General features: G+C 37.5%; 1 protein-coding gene across 6 annotated transcripts in view; it reads left to right on the forward strand.

Moving 5' to 3' along the window:
• The window catches only part of esr2b (estrogen receptor 2b), a 56,390-nt gene that overhangs the window by 43,249 nt on the left and 2,153 nt on the right, over positions 1–10,988 (forward strand). For 4 of the 6 annotated variants that reach the window (XM_046865539.1, XM_046865559.1, XM_046865548.1 and 1 more), the window contains 6 exons: positions 4,295–4,704; positions 4,942–5,144; positions 7,909–8,025; positions 8,364–8,714; positions 8,831–8,969; positions 10,321–10,460. In XM_046865539.1, coding sequence (XP_046721495.1) covers positions 4,394–4,704; positions 4,942–5,144; positions 7,909–8,025; positions 8,364–8,714; positions 8,831–8,969; positions 10,321–10,460 — 1,261 coding nt within the window. In that variant the 5' untranslated portion in view covers positions 4,295–4,393. The remainder of the gene's footprint in view (positions 1–4,294; positions 4,705–4,941; positions 5,145–7,908; positions 8,026–8,363; positions 8,715–8,830; positions 8,970–10,320; positions 10,461–10,988) is intronic. The other 2 variants (XM_046865573.1, XM_046865581.1) reach the window with 2 other exon arrangements.

Raw genomic sequence — 10,988 nt, forward strand, 5'->3', positions numbered from 1 at the left:
TAAGGTCGAGCAAAACAAGTAAGGAGACAAAACCCTGATCAGAGGCCAATAACAGGTCATTTACCACCTTAACTAGCGCCGTCTCTGTGCTATGATGAGGCGAAATCCTGACTGATACATTTCAAAATGTTATTCATAAGCAGATGTGAGCATAACTGCTGTGCTACAACCTTTTCTAAAATTTTGGATATAAAGGGGAGATTTGATATCGGTCTGTAGTTGGACAACTGACATGGGTCAAGGTCAGGTTTCTTAATAAGGGGGTGGATAACTGCCAGTTTGAAGGATTTAGGTACATAACCAGTGCTAATGGAAGAGTTAATTATTTTTAAAACAGGTTTGATTACCTCTGGAGCTATCTGTTTAAAGAAACTTGTAGGCAAGGGATCGAGAATGCAGGTTGATGATTTTGATGAGGAGATTAATGAAATTAAGTCACTCTCATGAATAGGAGTGAAGCTTTGTAGTTGATTGTCTGCTATAATGACACTGCTGTCTACAGGGTTACTTGTAAAATAATTTGGATTTATATTAACCGTCTGGATTTCTTGCCTGATGTTTTCAATTTTATTATTAAAAAAGTTCATGAAATCATTACTACCTATTGATGTTGTGCATGTTAGTGCAGTGCTTTTATTCCCTGTTAATTTTGCTACCGTGCTGAATAAAAATCTAGGATTATGCTTGTTATTTTCTATGAGGGTGGAGAAATATGCTGATCTAGCAGCACTAAGAGATTTTCTATAATTTAAGAGGCTCTCCTTCCATGCTATTTGAAATACTGTTAATTTTGTTTGACGCCATTTACGTTCTAATTTTCGAGTGTTCTGTTTTAAGGTGCGCGTATGATCATTATACCACTGTGCTAATTTTTTCTCCCTGATCATTTTGGTCTTAAATTTCTGGAATAAGACTTAGAAATTTAAATTTGTACACTTGTTTTTTTTTTTTATTCTGGTTTTGACTCATAAATTTATTTCTTTGTGAATCTTTAAGCCAGAAAATTATTATTTATTGTGCTGGAAAAAATCTTGGCCAATTGGGTATGAGGAAATTAACAAAAAAAAAACCATTTGAAATGGATTAGAGTTTGGACTGAGTGAGTCTGAAAACTATTTAAGGCATGTGTGTGATGCTGCAGAGAAGAAACCACAAATTACACACACAGGTTATAGTTTTAATTGTTTCCTGTTGTACCATTGCCAAATGGGAAAAGAGCTCTGTAATGTAACTGAACGTATTTTGGCAGCATGAGACTTATCGCTCGTTTCTACTCCACTGAGCTCAGTTTGCAGGGAAAAGTCTTCAGTGGTATTCGTTCTGCTCCTCTGAATTGGAACAAGAAATGCAACCTTTGATACTTTGCTTTCATATAACACAAAAAAGTTCATGGAAGCATCAGTGCAGACTGTCAGCATGACCTGTGGAGGGCAAAAAACAAAACAAAAAACCTCTGTCCTGATCTGATTTTTTTACACACCGGTCCTGAGAATGTTGTTGCCTTATCTGTCCTATGAAATTTCCTATAGGAAATGTGGGATATCTGGAGTCATTCTTCCTTGCCTCAAATTTATCATGTTCCATATAACATGTACTTTATGGACAAAAGCTTGTGGACACCAGACCACAAGTTTGGTATGTGCTTTTTGAATATCCCATTCCACATTTGCTCCTGATTTATAATAAGCCCTGATCCTTCTAGGATTTTGGACTTAACCCTAGATTCAGTCAGCTACAAGGGTGTTAGTAAAGTCAGGTAGTGTTTTAGGCGAGGAGGCCTGGTGTGCAGTCAGTGTTCCAGTTCATCCTTAAGGTGTTCAGTAGGGTTGAGGTCAGACTATTTAGCAGACCACTCAAGATCTGCCACTCCAACCCTTGTAACCCATATCTTCATGGAGTTTGCTTTGTGCACAGAACAATAACAGGTTTGGTCTCCTAGTTCTGGTGAAGGGAAAATATATTCTTTGCGTACAAAGACATTCTATACATTTGTGTGCCCTTAACTTTGTGCTAACTGTTGGAGAAAGAACCACACATGGCTGAGGGGAAAAAAACTTTGGCTATATGGTGTATAAAATGTACATGAACCTTCTGATGCCTATGCAGTGTTTCAGATATGGTGAACACGTGAGCCATTTAGGTTTCACCTAACAATTATTTTGAGGTTGTTTTTTAACTGTTTGGAGATTTATATACCTTAATATTGTGTATGTACAGTTTGAATTGAAAGAGGTGTCATACATTTAACTTTGTGAAACGTTTTATATTTGATTAGACAGCACAGATATTCAGTCATTAAACTGGTTTTCTTTTCTGTTCAGTAAGGCATTAATGATGGGATGCTGGGAATGACATTAGGTATCATTTTTACTGTATTAATGTGTGTCTTGTGGAGATGCTTTTAACGTCATCAGCATAAAAAAACAGATTTCTACACACACACACACACACACACACACACACACACACACACACACATATTGGCTCTGTCGAAGTGTTGAAATGTTGTTTTCTGGATACAAACGCATCGTCGTTCTTAATTTCTTGCTTTGTTTTTTCTGCTCCGGGTTTGTGATAAGTGTAGTTCACTTTGTTCTTTTTGTCACAAGTCGTAGCACTGTTGACCCTCAGCCTGTCTGTGTCTATTGACACTGTTATGTAAAAAAAAGAGCCCAAAAGACCTTTAACACACTTTTTTGTGTTTATTTTGCCCCTCATAGTTCAAGGACGCTATCTTATCCATCTCATGAACACAGAGCATTTCTTTTAGATGCGCTGCCATTGTAGAAAGGGAAAAAAAAATCCAATGATTGGTTCTAAAATGTAATGTAAAATGTTCAGAGGGAAAACCCAAAAAGATTATATCTATTGATCTGGCACTCGATAGTAGTAATGGACTTCAGACTGTGTCGATGCGACATAAGTGGTCAAATAAGTGTGTTATGGACTAGTTATCCTGTCTGGGACATATTTTCTACAAAAAGTGCACTTAAAGTAACAATCTTTCAAGGATACATCAACCCAGAATCCGTTTTATGAAACTACAGTAAGACCTGAGAAAGAAAAAGTATCGTTTATCTTTTTTTTTTTTTTTCTCCTCCATGTGTTCTTACTATTTCAGCAGAACACTAATTTCTATCACACTTTTATCAATGTCAGAAGAATTTGTGGTTAAGGGGAACATTGACACAATGTCTTTGTTACTTTCTAGGAGATGTCTGGTCTGAATTCATTTAGGTTTTTGGGCTGGAGATGTTTTTCCTAACTGCGTTTCTAATTGTGCAAATCTTTTGCAAATCTTTAGTTCAAGTCAACCCCTGCAGCAATCAGTGTAGGGCGTCATAGGGAAATCAAATCACCAAGGGCTTTGGAAGAGAGCTGTCTCAGCTCATTTGCCCACTGTCCTCCCCCCTTTTAACAATATCCGTCTTGAATATCAGGGTTATATCAGAATACACATTGTGAACATAAAAACGAAAGGTACACAAGACTCATGCCCACACCTTAAGTTCAAAGAAGCCTTTTATACAATCACAAGTACTTTCTGTTTCTCCATGAAACACATGGCAAGCTAAAAACTTCTCAGTAGGTGATGCACATGCTCAACGTTCATGGTTGTGCACATTTTTAAGGTCGTCCATTTGAATGCTTCTCCTGAAAGAACTACACTATATGGCCCATTGTGGACCCCTGATCATCACACCTGTGTGTGTTATTCCCCAAACCATTTCCACACACTTTTATAGAATTTCTTTGTATGTTGTCGCATAGCCACAGTTAACGTTCATAACATTTTTTTATTATTTTGTAACTGATTATTCTCCTCCATGTTGCTTGCAAACTTTTTTAGACATCAGTCCTGAAGCATAATCCTGAGGGTTTGCCTTTGTGACTAGTTTCAGATTCCCTTGGTTCTTTTTCACCCTTCGTTTCTAGTCATGACTTGTTTTCGACCTCTGTGTTTTGGACTTTGATTTCTGTCTGTGTTTCATTCTTGGCCTGGGCCATAATGACAGATTTGGATCAGCCCTAATAAAAATGTCCTGTGGACTCTGGCTTCTGTTTGTAACACTCCGTTCCCAGCACTTAACATTGTCATGAAGATGAGATTTAAAACAGTGGAAGTCATAAACATAAATAAATATCCCAGAGCGAACTTTGGACACACAATGTCTAGGTTGATCAGTTACACCTGTTTTGATATGGGTTTTTTAAAAATTTTTTATTTCTACTTATTGCATGTTTCAGGTTGTTTGACTAGCATGTGTATATTTATTATAGTACTTTTTTTCAGCTCTGTAATGGTTACAGGCTTGTAAGCCAGGAGCTGGTTTGAATTCTCAGCCCCACTGTGAGCTTCTTGTCGTCTCCGACTCTGCAAATAGCAAAGGGCATGGATCAGGAGGCAGCATCTCCACTTTTTCCTTCTCTATTCCCTACGTCTGTAGGAGTGGACAGAGGAACTGTTTGTATCCCTTCTCCATATGCAGATAACAGCAACGCCGAGATATCTTTTTATGGTCCGTCTGTGTCTGAGAACTCCTCCACGGCACCTCAACTCAGCCCGTCACTCTTCTGGCCCACGCACAACACTTGTACCATGCCTGCTCTATCCCTGCAGTGCCCACATGCACTGCCATTCACCGAGCCACAGATACACACCGCCTGGGTCGACACCAAGCCACACACCACCGGTCGAAACAGGTGAAGTGGAGGGGCTTAACGAATCTCGCATCTATGCAAAATTTGTAAGAAAGAATATAAATATATTAATATAAGAGGATCAAGGAGGTATAATCGGAATAAAACACTTGTTATACAAAAAATATTGGTGGGGTAATAGTATTTTATTTGCTGCTTTAAAAACTTCTCTTGTTGCTTATTTGGTATCAGGCTACTGTTTTTAGTCCACTGAATGTAGTTCATACTTTCTCTCCACAGCTCCTTCATGTCTCATTCAAAGTTGTTTAGGAGGAGACCGGAAGACGACGAGGAACCTCTAAACTCCTCTTCCTTGTCATCGGGTGCCATGGCCAAGAGCGACATGCACTTCTGTGTTGTGTGTCAAGACTATGCGTCAGGCTACCACTATGGCGTCTGGTCCTGTGAGGGCTGCAAAGCTTTCTTTAAGAGGAGCATTCAAGGTATCAAAGCTATCTTATAGAATCAAAACTTCTTTTCCAACTGTATGCTTTTTGTTTTGTTTTACCTATTTAAACGGCTTGTTTGTTTTGCATCTTGAGCTCGTTTATGAAAAACAGCAACAGCTAACCGGTTTTGGTTGCAGTGGTCTGTGCAGGACAAAATAACTGAAAAATAACAGCAGCAGACCAACTCAGGTGAATGCAAGTGTGTCAGTTCAGCTTGGGAGTGTGTGCCCTTTAATGTTGGTCTAGATGACTTGCTGATTTAGCGACTGAAATCAGTATTTGAGTCGAATAGAAAATAAAGCTGTAGACGTTAATGTGTGACTTAAGGTGATTAGTATTCTATGCTAATTTTTGTTTCACCATGCAAATTGGGTTAAACTTTGGCTTTGCAGTTTTTTGTGGTCCTACTACATGCTCACAAAAGTATGTTTGTTCTGTCTTGAGATTTACACCTGTCGTGTGTTTTAATTAAGCAAAATCGTGTGTCTTAATTAAGCAAAATCACAATTAGGTGATTCATCTTGGCTGCTTGTTTTGCTTAAAGCAAATCCTCCTGTGCTCATGATAAAAAGTTTGTGCATTTAATAACCTGTCATCCTATAACAATGTTATATCATAAAACTAAAATAAACATATTACATTTCTGTGATCTTCTCACATATATTTTTATAAAAATTCCAGATCTGTAGTATAGGACTTAATGTAGGTAGTTTATTGTATGGCAGTAAAAAACGAATTATTCATATAATTGACTTAGTTGTGTGAAAAGAATCCATACCAGGATGGTGTTATGGCCCAACATGAAGCAGAGGAGCATTGTTCATGTAATCTCTGCATTTATATTTTTATTTACAATCAAGATTTAAAAGTGAAATTTACTAGAGCCAAAACATCTGTTCATTCAGTCAAAGTGTAAAATGTTCATCGATTATATGTACACTGAGCTCTGCCTGTCTTTGCATAGTCGTTGTAATAATCATGGCCCACATCTTAAATTAAAAACTGACATTATATTAAAAAATTAAACCTAAATACATTTGCAAACTGGTACATATAGCCGAGCTTTTTTCATTGGATGTTTTGTTAAGGATAGGGATGTCAATTTCGACAAATTCTCATGATCGATCGTCGTTTAAATTAACGATCAATTAATCGATTAATCGTTAACCTTCATACTGCAAGATGCGTCTACAGTAGTTATCGCATGAATTGTTGTGCAATGACACTAAAAACGCACGCGTCCTCCAACAAAGGAAAGGGTTTTTACTGTAAATAAAAGGCTAGTAGGATTATAAAATGAATCGATTGATCATTTCATATAATTATTTAATTCAAATACACAATGACTAATATAACGCAGTCTCAGATGCACTCTGGCATATGAGCTGAGCGAAGCGGAGTGGTAATATTTCCTTAAGAGCGCCTTTCTGAAGAATCCACTCCGCTCGCTCAACCCAGTTCATAATCCAAGCGTTCTAAGTGCATTTTATCTTGTGTGTGCTTTTCACATGCTTTATAATCCATGTGTATTTTGTAAAGATCTACGCACATTTCATCTCGTGTGAGTGTGTGCGTTTGTGTTTTAATGAGCCTATTTTGAATATTCTATTGAACAACAACGGCAGCTATTTTCACGGAAATAAAGTGAATGAAAATCAAATACACTTTTTCAGTTTTTGCATTTTAGGAATGTTTGCTAAGGATAGATTAATATATTTAATACATTTTAATTAATACAATTAAGAAGAATTAAAAAAAATAGTTTGGAAACATAATAATTGCTATTTATCAGCATGCATAATTTTAGACAATTATAAAAGAATTTTGGTACAAACAGTAAACAATTAGGCCTACTAGAAAAACTTTATGTCGGAGCTGGAACTGGTTTACGGCGAGCGTCAGCGGAATATTAACGGAGCGCTTGCTCGGGCGGTTAGCGACTGAGTGAGCGCACTTCCATAGAGCGGAAATCGTAGCGAGCGTGCGTCCATGTCAGCAAGTTTTTGTTACGGTGACGCTTATAGGCAACATGTCATTTGCAATCATTTTGCACAGTCGTTCAGTTATTTCTTCTGCCTTCTGAGTTCCTACCTTTTTCCCAGCTAAAATGGAGGTTATTGTTGGCTGTGTCGAATCAAATCCTGTCCCGGAAACCGCTGGATGCACTTTTTTCAAATGATATATCATGGTGCTCGTTGATGTATTATATTTTAAAACACAGGCACAATGTTTGCAATTAACATTATCACCATTTGAAATAAAATGCTCCCAAACAAAACTCTTGCGTGCTCGCTTCATTTTCATTTCACTGCTGTACTTTACATGTTTTGGCATAAGCCGCGTGCGTCGTCCTCTTTTGGCGGTTGGCAAACCAGCTAGCTGCCTACGTCTCAAACTATGCACGTTAATGGTGATCATGCTTAATCGACCGTCGATAAGGTTTATCGATTAAAATATTTATCGACAATTAATCGATCGTCGATTAATCGTTGACATCCCTAGTTAAGGACTAACCGTAATAGGCAACCTGGTTAGTGTTATTGCATAGTAACACGCTAGAATAGGTACACAGGTATGCAGTGAAACACGGCAATAGTTTGTTAGTAGAAGGTAGGTGCATAAGTAAGGTTGTGCATTTTTGTTGCTTTAATACACCAGTGTAGGATAGTGAAACTGTGAATTTCTGTCACTTTGTATTCACTTCAGGACACAATGACTACATCTGTCCTGAATTTCTGTCACTTTGTATTCACTTCAGGACACAATGACTACATCTGTCCAGCCACCAACCAGTGCACGATTGACAAGAATCGTCGCAAGAGCTGCCAAGCCTGCCGTCTACGCAAGTGCTACGAAGTGGGAATGATGAAGTGCGGTAGGCTGCCGTGTTTATCATTTCTGTTTGCTTTTTCCTATACTCAGAATCTTGCATTAATAAAAAGAAATGAAAAGAAAAACACTGACACACACTGGAAACTTCACCCTCTTTCCTCTTCCTAGTCACATTTATTTTTTAACTATACAAAGTAAGATTCAAACAGGCAAATTTTTATGACTGGTGTGTTACAACATGGAATTAAAAGTATATAAACATGGAATAAGATCAAATTAAATACAAGTTACAATGTAATAACATTGAATTGCTATAAATAAGATTTATTTAAAGTTTACCTAATAAAATGCATCTGTGCAACACTTTTCATGTTTTGGCAGGTGCACGACGTGAGCGTTGTGGTTATCGAGGCTCCCGCCATCGCCGGACCATCCAGATCAGAGATGGCTCAGCCAGGATTGTGGGGGTCAGAGGTCATGCCCAGAGACATCCTAACACCCCGCTTCATCTCTCGCTTTCCCTCCCGGATTCCAGAGTGCCAGCTGAGAGTGGATTTTCCGGTTTGTCCCCTGAGCAGCTGGTGCACTGCATCTTAGAGGCAGAGCCACCAGAGATCTACCTGAGGCAGCAGATGAACAAACCATACACGCAGAGCACTGTGATGATGTCACTCACACAGCTCGCTGACAAGGAGCTCGTACTCATGATCAGCTGGGCCAAGAAAATTCCAGGTCTTTGTGTGTGAGAGTGAAAACATTGTGTAACATGTAAAGAATGTATGCACTTAAAGTATTACCGTGTCTAGAAAACTGATGTGTGCATGTTCTAACACTTCTCTTCTAATCAGGTTTCATGGAGCTGAGCCTGGCCCATCAGGTGCATTTGTTAGAATGTTGCTGGTTGGAGGTGCTCATGCTAGGCCTGATGTGGAGGTCAATTGATCAGCCGGGAAAACTCATCTTCACCCCGGACCTCAAACTCAGCAGGTGACCAGTCTTCTTTCAGAAAACTTTTTTGTATCAATAAAAACACACTTTCATCCACACTTTCTGACCAATCATTATGTTGTATATTATATTGAAATAAACAAATCTGCAACAGATATATATAATAGGGGTGTTATGGTACACACATTCATACCAAGATTTTTCGGTACAGGGGTTTCGGTTTGGTACACGTGTACTGAATGCAGTCATTTTTACTTGTGGAACATCTGAGTTCCCTTAGGATCGTATTAAGTGGCGGGCTTCCACATATCGAAGGAGTGATGAATGAAGGACGGAAGAAATGAATATGTATGAATTATGCTGAAATAAGTAGAACAGTTAAGTAGATTAACTAATATTTTTTTATTATTTTTTACTTAATTTTATTTTAATCAGAATAATAAAAAGTGCATTGCATTTATTTGATTTATTCTGTTATTTGAATAAAATATTATTTTACATTTTATTTATTTGATTTATTTACAAATAATAATGACAAGCAATTTTGTTTTGCATTTCTTCCTCTGAACCGTGAATTTTGTGTACTGTTACACCTTTTAGTGTAGTTTCATTTGGAACCGGACTAAGACTAACTCATGAAAAATCTGATAAAGTTTTTCAAGCGCTTATACTAATAAATTACATAAAAATGCTTACAAAACTATTTTATGATTGTATCATTCATTTAAAGTAGTAAATAAAACATTTAAGACAAGTAATTCACAATTTGTGTTAAGTTTACAGTACAGTACATATACAATTCCACTTGAAAAAGGAGCCATCAAAAGGAAAGAGTCAAAACCTCGCGAGGTCTTAACTAACCTTGGAATGTTCCCATAACACTGGCTTATTTGACAAAACCACTCTTAAGTAGTTAGTGTACTCCTCTATCAGTATACTATCAGTGTGTGTCTGTTTGTGTTGTTTCTTGAGTTTCAATGCCACACTGGAAATAGAGATGTTTTATACATAAACCTGTAGACCGTCTATGTAATTGTTGCAGGGTGTACCAGCTTTAAAACATTCATAATTGTGCTTTGCCATTCACTCTGTTATATAAATAAATATTTAATGAAAAAACTTTAAATACATTTATTTTAATTGAATTTGTTTTTCTTATTTCTTATAGTAGAAATCCTTTTTTTAAATGTATTTTTAATTTTTTTACATGGAGACATTTCTCTCCTTTCTGCCCTATTTTCTCTCATTCCTCTGTATTCTTCTACATCTCTCTTTCTGTCTACTACTTTTTTTTTGTCCATCTCTCCATTTATTTCTCTCTCATCTCTGTCTTCATCATTTTCTTTTATCACGTCTCTTTTCTCTCACATATTCCTTTTCTTTCTCTCAGGGATGAGGGAAGCTGTGTTGAGGGGATCATGGAGATTTTTGACATGCTTCTGGCCGGCTCCTCCAGGTTCAGAGAGCTGAAGCTGCAGAAGGAGGAGTATGTCTGCCTCAAAGCGCTCATCCTGCTCAACTCTAGTATGTGTGAGTGTGTCTGTTAACTGTGTGTGTGTGTGTGTGTGTGTGTGTTTGGTGTGTGTACCTGTATGCCCCGAGGCATTGGTTGACTTAACAGGGTGGTTACTAAAGTTTTTTTCCTCATTTTCCAGTGGACTGAGATGTAAATGAGCTCATTACAATATGAGGCCACACAAACCAGATCCGTGAGATCAGCCTCACTGATCAGTCTTCATTTTCCTGATTAAAATCTGCTGGCTGTTTAACACCACATAATTTTAATATTAATGATTTAATAGTCAGTGCTGTGTATTGTGTGTTTTATTATTTAGCTCACAGACATCTGATGAAAGATTGATCTTCCCTCTAGTATTTTAAAATGAAAAACGCTTTATGGATCCAGACAAAAAGTTCTTTATAGAGCCAGAGGTTCCTGAAATAATATGAATAAACTCTTTATTCACTGGTGGCTTTGTGACAAGCAATAACACAACCCATTAAGTTCCTAAACACTTCCTCATTGTGATTTATGTCTCTTTGCCATCCTCCAAGTCT

Source organism: Silurus meridionalis, chromosome 2 (genome assembly GCF_014805685.1).
Source record: "Silurus meridionalis isolate SWU-2019-XX chromosome 2, ASM1480568v1, whole genome shotgun sequence".
NCBI lineage: Eukaryota > Metazoa > Chordata > Actinopteri > Siluriformes > Siluridae > Silurus > Silurus meridionalis.